General features: G+C 41.7%; 1 protein-coding gene across 4 annotated transcripts in view; it reads left to right on the plus strand.

Annotated features, from left to right (window-relative positions):
* SPATS1 (spermatogenesis associated serine rich 1) overlaps positions 1 to 24384 on the plus strand; it is a 56961-nt gene that overhangs the window by 26784 nt on the left and 5793 nt on the right. The window contains exons 1-8 of one of the 4 annotated variants that reach the window (XM_082347645.1): positions 1968 to 2046; positions 2318 to 2487; positions 9735 to 9882; positions 13903 to 14027; positions 15328 to 15489; positions 20317 to 20340; positions 20815 to 20935; positions 22115 to 22177. In XM_082347645.1, coding sequence (XP_082203771.1) covers positions 2361 to 2487; positions 9735 to 9882; positions 13903 to 14027; positions 15328 to 15489; positions 20317 to 20340; positions 20815 to 20935; positions 22115 to 22177 — 770 coding nt within the window. In that variant the 5' untranslated portion in view covers positions 1968 to 2046; positions 2318 to 2360. Of the gene's footprint in view, positions 1 to 1295; positions 1379 to 1967; positions 2079 to 2317; positions 2488 to 9734; positions 9883 to 13902; positions 14028 to 15327; positions 15490 to 20316; positions 20341 to 20814; positions 20936 to 22114; positions 22178 to 24384 lie in introns of those variants that run through there. The other 3 variants (XM_082347646.1, XM_082347643.1, XM_082347644.1) reach the window with 3 other exon arrangements.

Here is a 24384-nt window from a genome sequence, read left to right on the forward strand (position 1 = left end):
CCTGCCCCACAATCTCCGGACCAACACGTCTTGATGTTTTGAAACCTGGTGATGCAGGTTAGAGGCCTGGTCTCTTTCTTTCCAGGAGGATGCAAATAGGAGAGGGGCTCAGCTCAGGCCATTTAAATCAACAATCCATCCACCCATTTATGCATTCATTAAACATGGTTATTGAGTGTCTATATGTGCTAGGCACTGTGCAAGGTGCTTGGTACGTAGCAGTGAACAAAACAGACAAAAATCTCTGCCTTCTTGGCATTACAGCATTTTAATAACTATGCTGTTGCCCAGCTAACATTTCTATTAGACATGTTACCTCTTCTACCATGGGATAATTAAACAGATAAAGTGTGGTTTAAAAAAAAACTTTAATAAGAGGAAATGATCAGGATATAATGTGAAATCTTAAAAAGCATGCTAGAAAGTTGTATATGTAGTTAAACTCCACTTATGTTAACATATATGTTGGGAATTCCCTGGCGGTCCAGTAGGACTCTGAGCTTTCACTGCCCCAGCCCGGGTTCCAACCCAGGTCGGGGAATTAAGATCCTGCAAGCCGCACGTCGTAGCCAAAAACAAACAAACAAAAAACCCCAACAAAAGCGAAAACAGAAACACTTATGTGCATAGAAAAAAGGACAGGGAGAAAAGAACTCCTAAATATTAGTAGTGGTGTGGCAGGTTGTATTTTCTAAGATGGTTACAACAAGGTCCCCCACCCCCTAGGCTCTTCATACAATGTGACCTGGATTCTCCCAGTGAGAGGTGTAGTCAAAGTTCCCTCTCCTTACATCCATGGCTATGGATGCTTCTGCCTGATTCTCCTGGGATGCTCCTATTTGGAACCCAGACACCATGCTTCGAAGAAGTACATGGAAAAGCCATGCGTAGGTGATATGGCTAAAGCCCCAGCTGAGGTCCCAGTTTATGGTCAACACAAGTCACCAGACATATGAGTGAGAAAGGTCCAGCCACCTTCTGACTGCAACCACATGATCCCAAATGGAAATAGCCTAGCTTAGCCTAGCCAACCCCCAGAATCAGGAGATAATAATGATTGTTGTTGTTTAAAGCAATTTGGGGGCAATTTGTTATACAGAAATAGATATCCAGAAATAAGTGTTTTATCTAGATTGTGGGATTATGAGTATTAACAGTATTTTAAAATATCTTTCAAGATTTCTACAATGACCACTTTTTTGTAATAATCAGTAAAAAAATTTTTTTATAGTCACTAAAAAGATTATTAAAAATAAAAACACAGTCTAATTTTTTTTTTTTTTCACTTCACCAAGGGAGGAATTAGGCCAGAATTTGAATTGAGGGACTTAAACCAGACTTGGAGAAAAGCTTTGCCTGCACGATTGATTACATGCTGGTAAGTATTAGTAAGATAAGTTTAAGTTGGTATGATGGAGAGAGTGGTAGATTTGGAATAAGAAAACTTGGAAATGAAACTCAGTTTTCTGGGTGACCTTGAGCAAGCCCTTGCTCAAATTCAGCTTTCTATTTTGAAAAATGCAGCTGGCAGCTTAAGGAAGATAACATCCACCAGGGAGCCTGGCCCAGAAAAGGCACTCTGAAGTGGCAGGTGATCTTGTCTAATCCATGCCAATTATAAGCGGGCATCTGCAAGCTCTGTGGAGGGCTTATCCTTCACTGCCACCAGAGGCTACAGTCCCGATAATGAAAATTGCCTGGAGAAGAACCACAACTCTTAAAAAGAAAAGAAAAAAAATCCAGAAACACTAAGCCGCTTTTCCAGCGGTCCTTGCCCACGACGCCCCACCAAGGCTGGAGACTCTAGTTCTGCCCCTTCAAATGACTCCATCACGTGCGGAGGCCCAAAGAGCCCCGGGATACAGAGGGAGGAGGCCCGGGAAGCCCCGCCTGGCCGGAGGCGGCTGCCGCTCGTTGCTGGGCAGGTGTCCTGGCAACCCCAGAACGCGCCGCCGCTGGAGGAGCAGGTGGCGGCGGCGTCCCTCTTGCCCTTGGTTCTTGGTTCCTCGGCCTGTCGTTCGACAGTTCGGCTGCCGGTTGGGGTTGGTGCGTTGATGTCGGCTGCATCCTCCTTGGAGGTCTCCGAGCGTAGAGCCAAGCCTCCCCTGGGGGAAGGGGTGGAAGGCGCATCTCGGTGGGCGGGGCGAGAGCCCAGGGGAGCTCCGCGGGCATCCAAACCGGGAAACGCCCAATCAGAGGGTGGGAGGGAAGCTCTTATTAAGAGGCCAACCCTGCCCTCTTGACTTTCAATGGCCCGTGGAGTTTCTGTTTGCTTTGACTGATGCCTTTCTTGAAAAGGTCTTTTCTTTGTCTCCAGGTTGCTTTTAATATTTAAAACCGACACATGCATAGCTGCGTCCATGGACACTGGAAACTGTCCACGGGGCTGTCATCTCCCCCCCATCTACACAGCGATCTGCAGCAGTGAGCTGGAGAAGGTTCAAGAGAAAGGAGACTCTGGCATGACCAAAGGAGAGAGGAGATACAGTTGAGTTTAAGAAATCAGGAGGGCTGGGTGGGAGTTGGTTGCCCTATCCAAGTACACTAGAGTGAGAAGGCATTTTTTAAAAATTAATTAATTAATTTTATTTATTGATATTTGGCTGCGTTGGGTCTTTGTTGCTGCGTGGGCTTTCTCTAGTTGTGGTGAGCGGGACCTCCTCTTCATTGCGGTGCGCGGGCTTCTCACTGCAGTGGCTTCTCTTGTTGCGGAGCACAGGCTCTAGGCCCGCGGGCTTCAGTAGTTGTGGCTCGTGGGCTCTAGAGTACAGGCTCAGTAGTTGTGGCGCACAGGCTTAGTTGCTCTGCGGCATATGGGATCTTCCCGGGGCCAGGGCTTGAACCCATGTCCCCTGCATTGGCAGGTGGATTCCTAACCACTGCGCCACCAGGGAAGCCCAAGAAGGCATTGTTGAAGTTTAAAAGGAGGCTAGTTTGGGAGCATGTAAAAAGAACTACTTGTATTAATACTGTCTGTATTAACCCAAGATCTGATAAGGCAGAGAGCAGCATCAAAGTAGAGCTTTCATAAATGACCTCTCAGATCTCCTAACAGTAAAGAGGTATATTACAAAGAGTAATGGGGGCCAGAGGTTTGACCTGCCCAGTGCTTCAGTCAATAAACGATGAAACTGGGATTTGACATGAGTCTTACGGTCTACAAAGCCCAGGGCCTTTCTTCTTCTTCTTTTTTTTTAAATCTTTGCTCATATATTAGATTTGTGGCATTGTTTATTGGATGGGACAACTCAGGTGGAAATTATGAACACTTTAGTGAAAGGTTTAAATTAAATAATGGATGGCATGATTGGTTCTTAAGGCCGAGGAGGATGTTTGGGAGCGCATTTGCCTTCAGAGAACAGTGCCATGGAGCAGAACAGCCCCAGTCTCTCAGAAAACCTCTGAGTGAGTACATATAGGTGGGTGGCCTTCATGCTGCAAAAAGGGATTGTAGAATGCTCTGTCTCTGCCCCATCAGATCTGAGCTTGGTCTCTGGTCTCCTGTATTCCAGGTCTGTGATCTCTTAATTTGTAAGTGCCGGGAGAGGATGGAGGTATGATTTACTACCCACCTACAAGCGGGCACCAGTAGAGCAGTAGGAGTTTGAGCCATTCACTGCCCAACGTGGCTAGTTCAGCAAGGAGAAAAAGGTTCTGGGATTCTAGCTTTAAGCTCCAGACCTTTCTGCAGTTTTCAGGTTGACCAGGGATAAAGGAGGGACCTGCTGTTTTAAGGGTGGGTGGAGGGGCTTCAGGTTTCTGAGTTAGGGGTACTGGAAGGGCACCAGCATCTGAGATCTCCAGACCACATTAACTAAAGATCCATGGCTTCTTTTTCTGCTGGGTAGGTGTGTCTACTCAGGAGACCACATCTGAGCTCACCTTCACATGGAGCCCACGGGTTTCAGGAAGGAAAGGGGCTCCATGAACCAGCCGAGGATGAATGCATAACTGTGGGGATATATGCATTTATCCAGCAGAGAGGGCCCACTGCTTTGATTAATTCTTGGGGGAGTCTGTGATCCAAAAAAAGGGTTAAAAACCACCATCCTAGATCTTTAGTTTGTTTGTTGAGCAGATAAGCAGGGATGGGAAACTAACTTGGCTTGCTGTATTATTTTCTCCCCACCAGACAGTGCTATGGTGTAAATCTGCTGAGATGACAATTGTGTGAAAGTGCCTTGGTTATGTAAGATGTTATTCCTGCCTAAGGAAATGGAAATAATTATCGTGAATTCCACAGATGTTACGAAGAAACAGACTTTCTATCTTTTTTAAAAAAATTAATTAATTAATTTTTGGCTATGTTGGGTCTTCGTTGCTGCGCGCGGGCTTTCTCTAGTTGCGGTGAGCGGGGGCTGCTCTCTGTTGCGGTGCGCGGGGGCTACTCTCTGTTGCGGTGCGCGGGCTTCTCATTGCAGTAGCTTCTCTTGTTGCGGAGCACGGGCTCTAGGCACGCGGGCTTCAGTAGATGTGGCACACAGGCTTAGTTGCTGCACGGCATGTGGGATATTCCCGGAGCAGGGCTCGAACCTGTGTCCCCTGCATTGGCAGGTGGATTCTTAACCACTGCGCCACCAGGGAAGTCCCAGAAACAGACTTTCTTCTAAACTTCTTCTTTTTCTTCTTTTTCTTTTCTGATTCCTTTCTAGTCATCAGAACCTTCTCTTGGTCCTTAAGGTTGGACCATCTTTTCATATTTCATAGAGTTTTAGCGACTTGTTAGGATTTTCTATCTTATGGCTCACTGGATTTTTATTGCATTTGAGTAACAATTATCAAGATGAATGGTGACCCTTTCGAGAAGGACGTTCCTTAGCTTACAGTGCCTCACCCCAGCCTACAGTGCTAGATAGAGAGGTGGGATACGCATTGGGAGCTGGGCACAACAGGTCATTGACTTGCTGAAAGTAACTCAATGTTACTCTACACAGTGGGAACATCAGTATCAGAATGGGTGGGTTCAGACTTGCTTTTCCAGTCCTCTTCTCCTACCTGAGGAGATGTGGAGGGGCAGCCTGAGGTCATGCTTAAGTGTCTCTAGGTCGTGTATGAGGCTGAATTACTACTAGGAAGGCCCAGAAGTCAGCTGGGTCTGGAGAATGTGCCATTTGAGCAGAGAGACTGCTCTTCCCACCCTGGCCAGTCAGACAAGTCTTCTCTTATAGCAACCACAGGCCACTTTCTAGAGTGTTGCCAGCACGAAACTTCTTAAGCAAACAAAGAAATAGGCTACATTTGTAGATGTGATTTCACTGCGTGCTGCTCAAGGTTGCATAATACATTTACATTTTGCCCCTCAAATTAAAAAAACAAACCCAAAAATCTTATGAGGGGCCCCCTCTGATACCATCCCTAGCAGCCAATCCCTGCTTTGGTGAGCTCTCCTGTCCTCTAGTGGCCGATACAATATACAATGTAAAATATTTCCAGGCTATGAAAAGGCAGCTCCTCTTAAAACCTCTGGGCAAATACTGTCATAAGTAAATGCTATGATAAGTAACTCAGAACTGACATACAAGTCTCAACCTAGAAGACATCTCTGCCCTTGATCTTATTTTTTCTCTACATGTGTGGGTCCCTTCTGCATCCTTATACATACATTTCACACCTTTTTCATAGATGTGTTTCTAGAAGTAGAACCTTGGATGAAAAGGGCACTTCTCATAGGCTTTGGAGGACATAAATGGCCAAATTGCTCTTCAGTGAGATGGAGATATTTTCAACAACAATGTACAAGAATGCCATTTCTCCAAGCTGTGCCAGCTGTGGGTATTTGCAAAGTGATAGTGAATAATAGTATCTCATTTTAAGTTCAGCTCTTTTACTAATGTAAGGATGAACTTTTTTTCCAAACGTGTGTAGGCTATTTGTGTGTGTGTGTTTAATGAATTACCTAATCATGTCTTTTGCCCATTTTTTTCTCTTGGGTATTTATTTTCATCTTACAAATTTTAAAAAACTCATACTTTGTCATGATTATTAACTCTTTTTCTTATCGTGTATGTTATAAATTTCCTCCCAGTTTAGAGTTTGCTATGGAAGTTTTAAATGTATATGTATTTAAATCTATGCATCTTTCTTTTTTTTTTTTGTTTTTTTTTGTTTTTTTTTTTTGCATCTTTCTTTTATTTTGCCTGTATTTGATATCTTTCTTAGAAATAACTTCCCCACTCTGACACTATGTAAACATTCACTTATCATTTTTCAGGTATGTCTTTTAATTTTTACATTCAAATTTATAATTCATTTGGAATTTATTTTGGGATAAGAGAGATTTAATTTTACTTTCATGCCAAATGATTTATTAGTTGTTCCAGCAATCTTTTCTGAATGATCTATCCTTTCTTCACTGAGATAAGATGCCACTGTTATCACATAAAATTTTATTCTATCTACATTTGCTATTTGTTGTATTGATTTATCTGTCAGGGTTTGTGTCAGTAACATTAAACTACATTTTATAAATTATACTCCATTGCTCTGTAACCTTGAGCAAGTTATTTGATATTTCTGGTACTCAATTTCTTTATGGGTAAAGTTATTTCTATTTTATTTGTAATTATGGCTTCTTTTTCATTTCTTATACTGTTTACTTGTATTCAGATTTTTTTCTTGAACTTTATCTACATTATTAGTTTTTCCATGAAGCCATAATTCTGATAATCTTCTTTATTTCATTCATTTCTGCTTTTATTTTATGATTTCTTTCCTTATCATTTTGAGATGTTTGCCTTTTTCCCCCTTATTCCTTGAATTGAAAGCTTAGGTCATTAATTTTGGAATCTTTGTTTTTTAACACTATAACCTGTTACTTGTAAGATGGATATTTTTCACAGTTTGTGTCTCTGAAATTGGATTGGTCTTACCAGTGCTGTGGGCCTAGTAGCCCATGTGAAGTAGTTGTCATAAACTTTGCTGGATGAGCACTGAATAATGCAGGTGTGAGGTCAATTTAGGTGGAAAATCTGACCGTTAGGGGTTGAGTTGAAAAGTGATTCAGTAATCAGACTTTTGAATGTAAGGTTTAAGAATGCCTTAACCAATTTATTTTGCTTATATTTTCCTTCTTCAAATATGCACACGAGTGATATGTGATTAAAATCTATATCTAAGTAAGTCTGAAATAAGTATTTCAATAAGTATTAAATAAAAGTCCTAAGTGATAAAGCGTGTGCCGTAATTTAATTGGCAGCCTCTGTTCTTTGTGGTACGTAGAATAGTAATATTATTACAATGTCTTACATTCAGCAAAATACAGTTTATGCATTTAAGGTTCTAGGTTCTGATTACTGCTTTAGTTGAATCCCACGGTTTTGATATATTGTACACATGTCACTGATCATTAAGTACCTCATGAGTTCCATTATGTTTTCTTCTATCATATGAAATATTTAGAGGTGTGGTTTGAGTTTCCAAGCTTATGGATGTTTTCTGGCTGTCTTTTTATTATGGATTTCTAATAGTATTGCATTGTGGTCAGAGAGTGTGGTCTGTGTTATATTTGTTGACACCACATTTGTGGTTCCGTGTCCGGGGCTGCGGCGGACCTGTGCTCTCTCTTCACAGCTTTGCCCTCCACTGGGCCCCACTGCAACCCAGCTACTCACCCCTCAAGCAACCAGTTGGCCCTCATGTACCGAGGGCTGCTCTAGGCTCTGTGCCATGTTCCAGAGCAGCTCTTCCCACACTTGGCTGGCTCTGAGAATCACCTGAGGTGCTTCTTTTTATTTTTAAAAATATTTATTTGGTTGCACCGGGTCTTGGTTGGGCCACGCAGGCTCCTTAGTTGTGGCATGCTAACTCTTAGTTGCGGGATGCATGTGGGATCTAGTTCCCTGACCAGGGATTGAACCTGGACCCCCTGCATTGGGAGCGCAGAGTCTTATCCACTGTGCCACCAGGGAAGTCCCCTGAGGTGCTTCTTAAACATACTGATTCTCGGGTTGTTCCCTGTAGGTCTGGGTCAGAGCCCTGGAATCTGCATGTTGAACAAGTGCCTCAAGGTGATTTTCATGACTGGACACATATAGGGAGTCAGGAAGAGGGACAGGATAGAATGCAGGGCAGTGATGGAGCTGGGCTTGAAGAGGAGGAAGTTCACTGCCAAGCATGGGCCTAAGAGGTAGAGGGAGACTTATTAAAAATGTGGGTTCCCAGGCTTCACCACGTGAGATTCCAGTTTGATGGGTCTGTAATAGGATTTGGGAATCTGTATTTTTTAATTATTTATTATACTTTTTGTTATTTTGTTTTTGTTTTTATCTTCCTTCCCCCACCCCCCTCTTTTTTTTTGTTAACTCTGTATGCAACAGTCCTTACCCTGAGAAACCCCAGGATGGGGGTATTGTGAGGGGAGGAAGTAGCTCAGCTGGCCTTTAAACTTTGTAGAGTCACAGGCAAAGTCCTCTTTAAGAGTAAAGGGTTTGGTGGTAGGGTTGCGACTTGACAAAGGTGGAAAAAATATGATTCACTTGGTGGATGAATTTGAGAGGGAGTTGATAGGAAACGAATAAAGAATTGGCTAAGGGTCAGTTCCTCTGACAGATGGTGGGAATTTGCCCAGGTGCCTGGCATATGCCACATACATGTGAATCATGATACTGTGTAGGTGGAACAGCAGTCAGTCTAAAAATGTACTCCAGAGTCAGAGAAGTCCGACTCTTGTTTCTTAAAATTTTCCTATAACTGAGAGCTTACATTTTATCTGTGGAGCATCTGTGCTCTCTGAAGGTGTGCATAAAGAAGTGCAATATCCAGTCATCTGATTTTTTTTTTAAGTGACTGGACAACGCACACACCTATATAAAATGATGAGAGAACAGATTGACTTTCGCACAGGAGTCATTGTACAGCAGAGTGAAGATAGTGGGTGTGCTTCTCTATCTGACTGTCCTTGGGTTTCAGGACTTGTAATGGTGGGTGGTTGGGGAGTTATAATGCTTTGCCCTTTATTCACTCAAACATTTATTGAATATCTATTTGTGCCAAGCACTGCTCCGAGTGCTACTAAGATGAATAAGACACAGTCTGGTGGGGAAGATGTGATATAAAAGAATGATGACACTGCAGTGGGAGGGGAACCCTTAGAAGTTCTGAAGACAGTTCTTTGGATTGTGATCACCAGCTATACTCGCTAGTCTTTCTATGAATAAATCCTTTGGGGAATTTTCTTGAGATGCTCAATACGATGTACAGTGATATATAGCTCAGTTCAGACCTTCTTTCTTCCACTTAGTTTAGAGTAGGTGAACTATGTGGCCGGGGGGGCAAGCAATCTAACACAGAAGTTAGCATTTTTAGACTTTAGTGTTACAGGAGCTGTGATCCAACCTGGGCCAACATGTTTATTTTCTATGTGGTTTTGGTTGCTCAACATTCTGAGCCTCAGTTTTCTCATCTGTAAAATGGAAGGATAAGTAATACTTCTGTCTGTGCATTGTTATGAGAATTAAATGAGATAATGTGTGAAGATGTTAACACAATCTCAAGTATACAGTAAATGCTCAAACTTTTTTTTTGGCTACGCCATGCAGCCTGTGGGATCTTAGTTCCCTGACCAGGGATTGACCCCGGGCCATGGCGGTAAAAGTGCTGAGTCCTAACCACTGGACCGCCAGGGAATTCCCACAAATGTTATTTTTTATAAAGAAATTATTTATCATCTAGGGAACAAGATAAAGTGGGAGGTATTTTCATGAATGTAATCAAATGGTGATATCTATGTGTTGCAGGTACTAAACGCAATGATTTGCTGGAATCTAAGGGATGCTTTGCCAACATAATGTCCTCTGGCAGAAGTGTCAGCCCCTCATCTTCTATTGAAACAGGTCTAAGCGTCAGTGGGCCTTTCAGCCCCGGCAGAGGGTCTGTTCACCCAGAGTAAGTAAGTGTCCAGGGAAGCGCTGTAAACGTTGGGGTCAATTCTGACCAGGCGGCCAACAGTCTGAGAGGTAGTGTGACATATTTGGTAAGAGCATGGATTCTGGAGCCAGACTGGGTTCAAATCTTACTCTGTCACTTGGCATCTGAGTGAATTTGGACAAATACTTCACCTTCCTGGTGAAGCTTTCTTATCTGAAAAATGGGGGTAATACTTCACAGTTGTGAGGATTAAATGAGGTAATACATATACTGTAAAGAGGTTAGAGGACTCCTGGCATACAATACAGGCTGTGCAAGTGCTGGCTGTTATGAAGGTGAAATTAAACTACATATTTTTTGGGAATACATACATACATACACAGGTGGTAAATCTTAAAGAAAATCAAAGAAATGATTACCATAACAGTCAGAGTCAGGATAGTGGTTACCTCTCTGGGAAAGGGACACACAGATGGTTTTTGGGGAATGGGAGGAAAGGGCTGGCCATGCTTTATTTCTTCTCCTGGATGTTGGCTTTAAAATTATTTGTAAAACTGTGTTTAGAAAAAAAGTATTCTGTACTTTGCTCTGTTTATATTTCTTTTATGGTCAAATGTTTTGAAAACCTTTTTCTAACAATTTTTGTTATAAAGAAAGTAATTTAAGTTCGTTGTAGAAATTTTGAAAATATAAAAAACAGTATTAAAAATAACAATCACAATAATCTTATCTCTTAGAGAATCAATGTTAACATTTTATTTTTTTATATGCATGAGAAAAAATCGATTTCTTTCTTATGCATAGAAATATGTATTTATTTTTCACAATTAATATCATATTATACTACTTTTTTGCAAAACCTGCTTTCTCCAACTCTGCATTTACCCACTCTTCCACAATCATCTGTTTATCTGTCCATGTCCTCTTCCCCTTGATCCTAAGCTCCTGAGAGTAGGGACTGTTTGGATCCCCAGTGTCTAGAGCAATGCCTGCCACAAAATGTACTCAGATAAATGTTTGTTGAGTAAAACAAAGTAGATGGACATTTCTAAAGTTCTTTTGGAAAGTTCCCTTTATCCTTGCAATCTTTTCTACACAGTTTGTTCGGCAAACACAAATATAAAAAAAATATTTAGAAGAGACATATTTCACCCCAGTGTCAAAATTATCATACGTTTTGAACTGGGGGGGGGACTTTTGAGTTGTTGCATTTTTGCTCTCTCTGCACACTGCAAAAGTTCAAAGTTATTAGTGTAGATATGTTTATTAAAAACTAGAGATCGAGGACTTCCCTCGTGGTGCAGTGGTTAAGAATCCCCCTGCATGGACTTATATATACTACCGAATGTAAAATAGATAGCTAGTGGAAAGCAGCCCCACATAGCGCAGGGAGATCAGCTCTGTGCTTTGTGACCACCTAGAGGATTGGGTTAGGGAAGGTGGGAGGGAGACGCAAGAGGGAGGAGATATGGGGATATATGTATATGTATAGCTGATTCACTTTGTTATAAAGCAGAAACTAACACACCATTGTAAAGCAATTATACTCCAATAAAGATGTTAAAAAAAAAAAATCAGCCTGCCAATGCAGGAGACACGGGTTCGAGTCCTGGTCCGGGAAGATCCCACATGCTGCAGAGCAGCTAAGTCCGTGTGCCACAACTACTGAGCCTGTGCTCCAGAGCCGGCGAGCTGCAACTACTGAGCCCGCGTGCTACAACTACTGAAGCCGGCGTGCCTAGAGCCGGTGCTTCGCAACAAGAGAAGCCACTGCAATGAGAAGCCTGCGCACCGCAACGAAGAGTAGCGCCCGCTTGCCGCAACTAGAGAAAGCCCATGTGCAGCAACGAAGACCCAACGCAGCCAAAAATAAATTAAAAATAGTAATGATAATAATAAAATAAATAAATTAAAAAAAAAACAAACTAGAGATCGAGCTATACAAGACTTGTGAGGTTCTTTATGACTTGCAGGCAACATAGTCTGGAGTTAACCTGGAGATCCAGCTCTGCCTCTGTCTAGGGTGTGTTTTATCATTAGCTGCCTTGAGGGCGCATTTCCTTTGCAAATGGAAATGATTCTATTGACCCCACCTATATCACAGGATGTTTGTAGGGGGCAAACAAGACTATCAGTATGAAGTTGGTTTGAAACAATTCAAATATCAGGGTGATGTAATATTATGAAAAAAGATCCTGTGACTTGATAACAGATAACTACATCTGAAAGCATTGTCCAAGGCCATCTATCAAATACAAGGCCACTTAGACCAGAAGTGATTGCTTTTTCTGTTGACACTCACAACAGTTTGCTGTAGGCCTTTCTAACTGCCAAGAAGTTGGGCATTAAACATAATGCTCTGTTGTTATAGCCATTTCAGTCTAGGTTTGTTTTTGATTATTTCTGCCTCTTCTCTTTATACTGACTGATTTTTTCTTTCCAGTCAATAGTTTAATTGAACACGTATCTTTTTTGGCAACAGTTTTATTTGAAGCATAATTCACATACCATATAATTTACCGGTTTGAAGTGTACAAGTCAGTGGTTTTTAGTGTATTCACAGGGTTGTGCAATCATTACCACAGTCAATTTTAGAACATTTTTGTCACCCCCAAAAGAATCCTGTACCCTTTAGCAGTCACCCCCATGTCCCCTATCCCCCCAGCCCTGGAAACCACTAATCTATATTTTATCTCTATGGATTTACCTGTTCTGGATGTTTCATGTAAATGGAATCACCAGTATCTGGTCTTTGGTGTCTGGCTTCTTTTATTCAGCCTAATGTTTTCAAGGTTCATTCATGTTGTAACATGTATCAGTATATCATGCATTTTTAATTTTAATTTTTATATTTATTTATTTGGCCACACCGCATGGCTTGTGGGATCTTAGTTCCCTGACCAGAGATCGAACCCGGGCCCTCGGCAGTGAGAGCACAGAGTCCGAACCACTGGACTGCCAGGGAATTCTCATCATTCATTTTTTTAAAAATTGTGGTAAAAAATATGTAACAGAACGTTTGCCATTTTATCCACTTTAAGTGTACAATTCAGTGGCATTAAGTTATACTCACACTGTTGTGCAACTATCACTACTATCTATTTTCAAAACATTTTCATCACTCCAAACAGAAAACTCTGTGTCCATTAAGCAATGATTCTCCATTCTCCCCTCTCCCCATTTCCTGATACTCTAATCTAATCTACTTTCTGTCTCTATGAATTTACCTATTCTAGATATTTCATATAAGTGGAATAATACAATATTTGTCCTTTTGTGTTTGGCTTATTTCACTTAGCATAATGTTTTCAAGATTCTTCCATGTCACAGAATATATCAGAACTTCATTCCTTTTTATGTCTGAATAATATTCCATTGCATGTATATGCTACATTTTATTTATCCATTCATCTATCAGCGGACATTTGGGTTGTTTCCACCTTTTGGCTATTATGAGTAATGGCGCAATGGACATTCTTATATAAGTATCTGTTTGAGGGTCTGTTTTCAGTTCTTTTGGGTATATGCCAGGAGTGGAATTGCTGGGTTATATGATAATTTTTAAAAAATATTTATTTATTTGGCTGCGTTGGGTCTTAGTTGCAGCACGTGGGATCTTTGTTGCAGCATGCAGGATCTTTTTTTTCGTTGCAGCGCATGGGCTCTTTGTTGCGGCTCACGGGCTTCTCTAGTTGCGTCGCGCGGGCTTAGTTGCCCCACAGCATGTGGGATCTTAGCTCCCTCATCAGGGATCAAACCCGCCTCCTCTGCATTGCAAGGTGGATTTTTAACCACTGGACCACCAGGGAAGTCCCCGATAATTCTATATTTAACTTTTGGACACTAAAATTTTTAAGCATGCACCTTTTGAATATATTTCAGTCCCCTCAAATTGTGAATATATAAATTATATGCTCATGGACTTTTATCGAGGAGTAGTCTTAGTTCTCATACATGAGGGGAATTCTAGTGTAAGATCAGCTTCTAACTTCCAGTTTAAGCACATTGAAGAATCTAATCCTTCTGCTTCCTTTCCAGCCCTGCTGCAGATTTGGATCTGAAATCCTCCTCCTCACATTCTGATCACTCCTCTGAAACCTCACTGCCTGAAGCCCGAAAGGATAAATATCCCCAGGAATTCAGCCTGCTTAAGTTGCAGACAAGTGAGTAAGTCGTAGGTCCTCCTCCACTCCCAGGGTCTTTGCAGAAGGCTGCCATACTGTTGGGTGCCATTCACTGAAGGCCCATTAGGTGCCAGGCGTTCAACACACTTCATCTCTAATTCTCACAACAACTCTGCTGGGCAACTATTTTCATGTATTTTGCAAAAATAGAATGCTTTTATGTAAAAACCATAAATGTACTGTAGCAAAATACTAAAACAATAAATAAGTCTGTAGAGTATAAAAACCCATACCCCAATATTCTCCAATAATCTTCCCATTCTGCCCCATAGCTGTGAAGAGTGTCATATATATTCTTTGAGAATTTTGAAATGTATATGTATGTATACATTTATATATATGTATGTTTGTATATATATATTTATTGCTTGTAATATACCACCATATTTTCACAAGTAGAAAATAGTACACAAATTATTTTCACTCAAAGTAAATAGATCATGGACCTCTTTCTTTGTCAATACATATAGACCTATGTGGCTAATACAGACCTACCCATTTTACACAGAAGGAAACTGAGGCTTGGAGAGATTCGGTCACCCATACAAGTACGCGAACCTAGGAAATGGAGGGATGGGATTAGAACCCAAACTTGCTTGCCTCCAAAGCCTGTGTTCCTTCTCGGCCACCAAAGAGCACAAGAGTTTCTTAAGCAACCCTAGAGCTGTCAGGAGATCTTTTATTGTTTAAAATCACTTTAGCCATTTTACAGGAAAAGGGTCAAATGAGGAAACAGAGACACTGAGAGGTCCAGTAACTAGCCTAAGGTCTCAGAGCAGCCTTTCTCCTTGGTCATAATCGTATGTACACATTTCCCCGTGTCACTGTAGTGCATGCATGTGCCACTGTCGCTGCCAACACCAGGTATCATCTGGTTAAGATGCCACGGGTGTTCCAGCCCTTCCCTGGTTGATGGGCATTCTGTTCTTCCTGCACACTTATTAGAGAAAAGTTGGATTGTAGGTGCTTGTAAAACTGTCTCTGAGCTTCCTAACCCATACATCACTTCCAACCATAAAACTGGCTTTATTTTTGAAGGGGAGGGTAAAAAGGGAAAAAAAGAAAGCCCTCTTAGATAGCTTTCTTCCTACTTCCCTGCCTTTTGTGCCTAGTTCCACAGAGTCTGACACTGCCCGTGATGTGGAACCAAGGAATTATACACGTTAATAAAGGCTGTATAGCCAGATAGTGCCTGGGGGGGTTTTCACAGTGTTTTGTCCTCCAGCTACATTGTGACGCTGGGAGCAGTGCTGATGGAAGGAATTCTGATGTCTTGCAGAAGATGGGCAGCGTCCTGAGTGGACATTTTACCCAAGGCTTAGCAGCAACATCCACACCTACCATGTTGGAAAGCAATGTTTCTTTAACGGGGTCTTCCTCGGCAACAGGAGGTCCCTATCAGAGAGGACGATGGACAAGTGCTTTGGGAGGAAGAAATATGGTAACGTTTTCCTCCTGGACCTTAACTGTGCAATGTTCAGAAATACTCCTGAGTCATGACTCTGCAGGCCCAGCATCACGTGGCTGGGGGCAGCCCTGCGGGGTCACCAGGTCACCCAAGTGCAGCCAGGAAGATAGGAAAGCGAAGGGATGGTTGGCAGACTGCACTTTTTGGCATAGAACTCACAACATATGCTGATCTACATTTTTGTTTTTCTCTGGATTTCATAAAATGCTAATGTGACATTTAAGTCATCAGATAAGTTCTCTCAGATACTTATTAATAGAAACCTCCACTGAAGTCCGAGGAAAATAATTCATGTTTTAATTAAATGCTGCCTGTCATATGCATTTAAATCGTACTTTAGATTCTCTTTTTTTTTTAAAGTGCATTCTTTTTTAAAAAAATTAATTAGTTAATTTATATTTCGGCTGCGTTGGGTCTTCGTTGCTGTGCGTGCGCTTTCTCTAGTTGCGGCGAGCGGGGGCTACTCTTCGTTGCGGTGTGCAGGCTTCTCATTGCGGTGGCTTCTCTTGTTGCGGAGCATGGGCGCCGGGTGCCCGGGCTTCAGTAGTTGCAGCACGTGGGCTCAGTAGTTGTGGCACGTGGGCTCAGTAGTTGTGGCTCGCAGGCTTTAGAGCGCAGGCTCAGTAGTTGTGGCACACGGGCTTAGTTGCTCCGCGGCATGTGGGATCTTCCCGTACCAGGGCTTGAACCCATGTCCCCTGCATTGGCAGGCAGATTCTTCACCACTGCGCCACCTGGGAAGTCCCCATACTTTAAATTCTTTACAAGGAAAACATCCTGTAAACCTTAGCCTGAAGCACGTGTTGTTATTTAGCAGCTGATTTAATAAAAGGTAGTTGAGATGAGGAGTTATATACATCTCTCCTCAGCTTTAACTTGGTGAGTCCCCTGTCCCAACCTAGCCATCGTGGATTTACTGAAAGACCCTAAAGAGTTTCTGAATACTAAGGGACCATTTATGGCACATGCTTCTATAGAAATACCCCTACAGGATTCAGCCATTGCTTCAGGGAAGAATAAGATTGCTGTAGTAGGAATACAAAGAGAAAGAAATGGAAAGCTCTCATTTTTGAGTTTTAAAGTAGACTTTTAAACTCGTAGCAGAGACAAAAGACCAAGGCTTCTGTTTGGATAGAGAATACACCAAAAGCCAGACTAAAGTAGTCACTGATATGGGGACTTCTAGGAGTCCTGTGTCCTGCCCAACTCCTGAGATCAAAAGCCAGTGGGTGATCGGATGTGAATCTAGCTGGGGCTTCTGCCTCACAGGGTGGCTATGGGAAGACCTCGAGCTTCAAGGTGAAGTGGCATCTGGCCTGACTCTGAGCAGGAGAGTGGTGATAGCTATGGGCAATGTTTGGGTGGAAAGCCAGCCTCAGGGTCTCATCCAGCCAGGAGATATGGAAGAATAGCAGCATTTCTGTGCCTTGTAAAGACTGTGGAGGTTAGGACAGAGAGAGAGAGAGAGAGCAAGCTAGGAGAGCTGGTCTTACAGCTGGAATGCCGGGAGGCCACTGTACGGTGCATTTTCGACCATCAAGCCAGGGGTCATCTGAGAATAAATGTGTGCCTCACCTGATGCATTGTGGAGGGGGGTGGCTTCTGAAGGGTCAGACTAGACGACCCATTTTAGCAAACAACAGAAATAGATGCCAACTCTCAGAGAGTAGCAGATACCCATGTGGTTTGCAGACAGTGACCCAGGACCCAAAGCCTTCCACTAAAGCCTTGATGTCATGTAAGCCTGTTGTGCATACCCCGACTTCCCACTCCTAATTGAGATGCAGCCATAGGGTAGAACAGGAAGGATTTATTTTTTAATTTTAATTTTAATTTATTTATTTATTTTGGCCACACTGTGCGGCTTGTGGGATCTTAGTTCCCCAGCTAGGGATTGAACCCGGGCCACAGCAGTGAAAGTGCAGAGTCCTAACCACCGGACCGCCAGGGAATTCCCAGGAAGGATTTATTTAACTGGTTTATGTCTGAAAACAACTGAGAAAAATCAAGAAGGGATTAAGTTTAGCTTTCTATTGCTTAGGCATGCTCTTGGCTACAAGTAAGAGAAAAATCAAATTATCAGAGACTTAAATCATAAGATATTTATTATGTAATTAACAAGAAGCTTTGACATCTAGGTGACCTATATAGTCTGGTTGCCCAGTGATGTCATCAAAGATGTAGGCTCGTTTCGTTTTTGTGTGTGTGTGTGTTACCATTCTTTGTAGTGTTGGATTTTCTTGTCTTGATGCTTGTCACCTTATGGTCACAAAATAACTGTTGCAGTTCCAAGAATCATTTTTATATTCAAGACATGAAAAAGAGGAAAATCTCTTGTTGCCTTCCCCTTTTAGAAGGAAGGAAAAGTTTTCCCATATGGTCCTTGGGAGATTTCCTTCCACTTGTGTCTCACTGGCCAGAATTGGGCCAACTGCAAGTACATATCAAAAGTAAATGAGATTATCATGATGATCCAAATCCTAACCCTAACCCATCACTTCCCTCCTAACTTGAAAGTAAACATTGTCCTGAATTTTGTGTTTATTATTCCTTTTCCTTCCTCCCTCTCTCCCTCCCTCCCTTCTTTCCTTCCTTCCTTCCCTCCTTCCTTCCTTCCTTCCCTTTACTGTTTTTATTGTCTTGTCTCCCCAACTAGATAAGATTCCCTATTCTCTAACCTTGAATTTTCCAGATTAAAAAAAAAAAAATTGGGATGCGGGTGGTATTAGCCTAGTCCTGATTTCAAATAATAATAACAACTGCTACCATTTCTTTTTTTTTTTTTTTTGGCCACGCCGTGTGGCATGTGGGATCTTAGTTACCTGACCAGGGATCGAACCCGAGCCCCCTGCAGTGGAAACGCAGAGTCTTAACCACTGGACCGCCAGGGAAGTCCCCATTTCTTTTTTTTAAGCATTACGTGGGTATACTATTTTTATTTATTGACGTTTAAATTTCACCATTAAACATGGAACAGAAGTATATGCTGGCCCTATGTTCAGATTTTTGAAATAAAGATAAATGGACGGATAGCTTTAAGGGTGCAACATACTAAACATTGCACAATATATATTAAACAACTTAGATTATATCTTTATATGTTTAGTAGCACAAGTATAGGGATAAGCCATGCAATTGAAGGAAAAATTTGTTCAGGACTGAGCAGAGAGGTCCTTGGTTGCTGACAGAATCTCCCCTTGACTTCAGACTTGAGACAAACCAAGGAGTCTGTCAATAAACAAAAACCACTGAATTCAGGACAAACAGTAGCAACTGGGTAGATATTAAGGAATTGGCTCTTGCTAATTCGGATTGTGGGGACCAGTCTGAAAGGTTGGCTGGATGCTGGAAATGCTGCAGCTCAAGTCCAGGATCTGTAGATTAGAAGAGCAGTCTAGAGACAGAGTGGTTAGTGCATTCTTCAAAAAGCCCCGGTTTTCCAAACAAGTTCCTAGGATACTTTCCCCAAACAGGGTGCTACCATTTCTTGAGTGCTGATTATGTGTCCAGATTATTCTCATTCAGTACTCATGATAGCTATGCAAAGTAGACATTTGAAATAAACAGTTTATAAATGAGGATTCTAAGGCTTAGGGAAGTTAAACTGCTTAAGGGCACAGAACTAGAAATTGCAGAGCTGAATTTGGACTCAGGCGTGACTGATTTCACAGTTCAAGCCCTTCTCACCCCTTCTTGCTGTCACCTGACCTTTACTTGTCAGTACCTTGGTTTGGGTTTCCAAAGATAGGGTCACTCCACCCTCCTTGCTTTGAATCCTCAGCATTTCATCCTCAGGAAGCGCTCAATGCACAGATGTAGTTGATGTTATTTCCCTGCACTTAAGAGCTAATAAAAAGTTTAGCCGAAGAGTCTTAGCTATTGAAAAGGGTTTTGAAAGAGTAAAAAATAGAAAATTAAAAAATCAAGTACTCCAGTAACTCAAGTACTTCCACCAATTGTGCAGATGGCTTTTCTGAGTTAGCTAGAGAAATTTGGGCAGGTAGGAAACAGCTTATTAAAAATCTTCCCCAGCTCTCCCTTTGGCTTGCATCTTGTGGGTACAGGTGAATGGAGCAATATCAAAACAAGCATTTAAAAATTAGAAAGAGGGTCCTGTTCATTGGGTATGTGAGCAAAGAAGGAGGTTGTGCTTCCAGCCATGCGTCCTTGCTTCTGATCCCAAGGTGGTTAGTCTTGCAGTCCAGGATTATTCCCTTAGGAGATGCATCTGGTGTAAGAGGTGCAGGTTTAAACGACCATCCTGTACCAGGCTGACTCCATGTGGTTAGTTACTTGTTCCTGGGGCATTGGAAGCGGCTGGGTTGGGTGTCAGAGCATGGGCTGAGGAAGCGGTGTTTGCTCAGCATCAGTAGACTTTTTCGTGACTCCTCTTCACCAGGAAGGCCACCTCCTACTGCTACACTACCCTAGTCTTTGAGTCAGAAGGAGTAGCAGAACCCTTATTAGTTGATTTCCTCCTGAGATCCAGTCAGAGAGGCAGAGCCCCAATTAGAGCTGCCTCTAATCCCGGAGGGATTCAGGGATTCAAAGTGCACTAATGTTCAGGAATGAAAAGATTTCAAGTCAGAGTTCATGCTGATCATTTCAGATACTTTTGATTCACCATTCATTTTAAACCAATACATCCCATCCAAACCTAAGCTATTCTTCTCTCCCAGGGTGAGGTAATCATAACAACACCTTTTAAAAAACGTTTCAAACATAGGCTCGCACTTTATTTGTTTTTCTTAATCTGTTTTATTAAAATTTATTTTTAATTTTTATTTTATTTTATTTTAGGCTCACACTTTTCATCTCCTCAAGGCGAGACAATCACAAACAGAACATTAAGATACCTATATGCACCTCATAATAAAACACTAAATTATCCTGTTTCCATTGTCATGTCAATTCTTTTTTTTTTTAAATAAATTTATTTATTTTTTAAATTTATTTTTGGCTGTGTTGGGTCTTCGTTTCTGTGCGAGGGCTTTCTCTAGTTGTGGCGAGCAGGGACCACTCTTCATCGCGGTGTGCGGGCCTCTCACTGTTGCGGCCTCTCTTGTTGCGGAGCACAGGCTCCAGATGCGCAGGCTCAGTAGTTGTGGCTCATGGGCCTAGTTGCTCTGCGGCATGTGGGATCCTCCCAGACCAGGGCTTGAACCCGCGTCCCCTGCATTGGCAGGCAGTTTCCCAACCACTGCGCCACCAGGGAAGCCCGTCATGTCAATTCTTACAGCAAATCTGTGGATCATCTTCAGCCCTTTTTATGATTTTGTTTTCAAACACCATTCACAGTTATTGACCCCAGGAATGGAATCCCAAAGGTAACTCCAGGAGATAATCCATATATGTATCCAGAACAGAGTAAAGGCTTCCACAAAGCAGGATCAACTCTCCCACCAGGGAATTTTTCACTGTAAGTGTATGTTAATACTAGGGTTATTTAGTTAACTTTAAAGGAATTGTATTTCTTTCTACTACATATAAATTATATTTTACAAGGGGTGAATCTCAACAAGACATATTTGGTGAGAATTTCCAAAAAAATCTGTACCTAGTTCCTTAGTGTATGCACATGTACATGTGTGTAATTGAAATCATACACAGGTTCTTGACTACAAAAAGGTGGTTGTTAATTTTGTTCCTGTTATTATCAACAAATATGAAGACTTCAATTTTCATACTGAATCAGATTGTTGGTTAGTGACTACTATTTGGATTGACTTGTACTTGCAACTAAGCATTGAGGAGAAAGGGAGGGTCATTAAATTAAAAGAAAAAACAGTTGGTATAGTATATTAAAAATATTTTTAAAAATCAATCATGTTCCAAAGAAAACAAAACCACTAATTTGAAAAGATACGTGCACCCCAATGTTCATAGCAGCATTATTTACAATAGCCAAGATATGGAAGCAACCTAAGTGTCCATCAGCAGATGAATGGATAAAGAAGATGTGGTGTATGTATACAATGGAATATTACTCGGCCATAAAAAAGAACGAAATTATTGCCATTTGCAACAACATGGATGAACTTGGAGGGTATTATGCTTAGTGAAATAAGTCAGACAGAGAAAGACAAATACTGTATGATATCACTTATATGTGGAATCTAAAAAGTAAAACAAACTAGTAAATATAACAAAACAGAAACAGACTCACAGATATAGAGAAAAAACTAGTAGTTACTAGTGGGAGGGGGAGGGGCAACACAGAGGTGGGGGTTAAGAGGTACAAACTACTATGTATAAAATAAATAAGCTACAAGGATATATTGTACAGTACAGGGAATATAACTGACATTTAATAAGAACTACAAATGGAGTATAACCGTTAAAAATTGTGAATCACTATGTATGCACCTTAAACATATTATAAATCAACTATACCTCAGTAAAAATTAATCATGTTTGTTTTAATGATGTTTACTAAAAAGGGTAAAAAAGTAAAAATAATTATGGCCCTTAACAGTTTTGAAGCCCATACGTAACAATTAAAACCAGAAAATAAGACATTTTATTGAACACAATGATGTATTGATCTCTTTGCCATAGAAACCATGCCAATCTTATGGTTGCCTTTTCTGTTTTTCAGAATGCCTTACGAAAAGAAATTTGATACATTTATTCCACTTGAGCCTCTTCCACAAATTCCCAAGTGAGTTCTCTCAGCATGTTTCATATTATCCTATCTTTATGAAAATATCAATTGTTTATTTTCTCCTATGGAGGAGCTCATAGACACCTAACACATAGGGACCTTTTGAATCCCAGCAGGTGGGTGAGGCAGTTTGAATGGAGGGTTTTTGGTTTTGAAGGTCAAGTATCTGTGGAGTCTGGCACCTGGGCTGCTCACATCTTCAACAGATATGATTGACAAATACCAGATGCCATGTGTAGTCCTAGGTGTGCACTGTGAGGGGTTTTATGTGTAGCAAAAAGTCAGGGTCCCTGCTTTCCAAAACATAAGAGTTTGTTAGAAAAGACAGGGCTTTCCCTGGTGGGGCAGGGGTTGAGAGTCCGCCTGCCAATGCAGGGGACACGGGTTCGAGCTCTGGTCCGGGAAGATCCCACATGCCACGGAGCAACTAAGCCCGTGTGCCACAGCTACTGAGCCTGCGCTCTAGAGCCCGAGAGCCACAACTACTGAAGCCCGTGCACCTAGAGCCTGTGCTGTGCAACAAGAGAAGCCACCGCAATGAGAAGCCTGCACACCGCAACGAAGAGTAGCCCCTTCTCACTGCAATGAGAGAAAGCCCGTGCACAGCAATGAAGACCTAATGCAGCCAAAAATAAGTAAATAAATAAATAAATTTATTTAAAAAAAAAAGAAAAGAAAAGAAAGACATATGCTTAAATGAGTGCAGCCAGGGAGGACGGTTAGAGTTTGAAGAGGCAGAGAGCAAGCTATTGGAGTATTTCTGTATTTGAGGGAAGTATCATTCCTCTGATCTTATATGTTGGCTCAGCTCCATTCTGAACCTTATACATTTTGATATGTAGGTTATCCTTATTTTTTGAAGAATTCTGCAGTTTGCATTGGTAGTTTCCTTTTGACTAAAGAATTCCTTAATAGAGAGATTTTGAATTTCCAGGTAGGAGAGCTTTTTGGTTTTTTTTTTTTTTTTAATTAATTAATTTATTTATTTATTTTTGGCTGTGTTGGGTCTTCGTTTCTGTGCGAGGGCTTTCTCTAGTTGTGGCGAGTGGGGGCCACTCTTCATCGCAGTGCGCGGGCCTCTCACTATCGCAGCCTCTGTTGTTGCGGAGCACAGGCTCCAGACGCACAGGCTCAGTAGTTGTGGCTCACGGGCCCAGTTGCTCCGCGGCATGTGGGATCTTCCCAGACCAGGGCTCGAACCCGTGTCCCCTGCGTTGGCAGGCAGATTCTCAACCACTGTGCCACCAAGGAAGCCCCAGCTTTTTGGTTTTTATTTTGTAATTCATTTTTACTTTTATCACCTCGTGATCAGAAAATATTGTTTTTATTATTTTTATTTTATGGAACTTATCAACATTTTCCCTGTGATCTAATATACGTTCGATTTTGGGACTCTCTCCACATGCATTTGAAAGTACATTCTATTTCATCAGGATGCGAAGTTAGATACATACCCAGAAGATTTATCTTATTGATTATTCTGTTTAGTCCTTATATTTTCTTACTCATTTTTGTCCACTCATTTTGTCCACTCGGACCAAGAGTTGGTGTGTTATAATGTCCAAATATTAGTGTTTCTATCTTTATTTTTTTTATAGATTTCTTTTTTTAAAAAAATTTATTTATTTATTTATTTATTTTTGGCTGCGCTGGGTCTTCGTTGCTGCATGCGGGCTTTCTCTAGTTGCAGAGAGCGGGGGCTACTCTTTGTTGCAGTGCGCAGGCTTCTTGTTGCGGTGGCTTCTCTTGTTGCGGAGCACGGGCCTAGGCACGCGGGCTTCAGTAGTTGTGGCTTGCGGGCTCAAGAGTGCAGACTCACTAGTTGTGGTGCACCGGCTTAGCTTCTCCGCGGCATGTGGGATCTTCTCAGAACAGGGCTCGAACCCGTGTCCCCTGCATTGGCAGGCGGACTCCCAAACGCTGCGCCACCAGGGAAGCCCTATCTTTATTGTTAATTGTAGCCATTAGCATTATAAAAATATCTTTCTTTTTCTCATTTAATGCATTTGTCCTATGTTATACCTAGCCAGATATTAAGATTACAACTCTTACTTTGTTTTGTTTGCATTTGACTAATATGCCTTTGCCCATTCTTAGACTTTCGAATCACTTTGTTTTAGGTCTTTCTCTCAGACAAAGAATTGGATTTTGCTTTGTGAGCCAACTTGAAAATCTTTTTCTTTAAGGGGTGAATTAGGGCCATT

The sequence above is a fragment of the Balaenoptera borealis genome (assembly GCF_965194805.1).
Source record: "Balaenoptera borealis genome assembly, chromosome: 12".
Taxonomy (NCBI): Eukaryota; Metazoa; Chordata; class Mammalia; order Artiodactyla; family Balaenopteridae; genus Balaenoptera; species Balaenoptera borealis.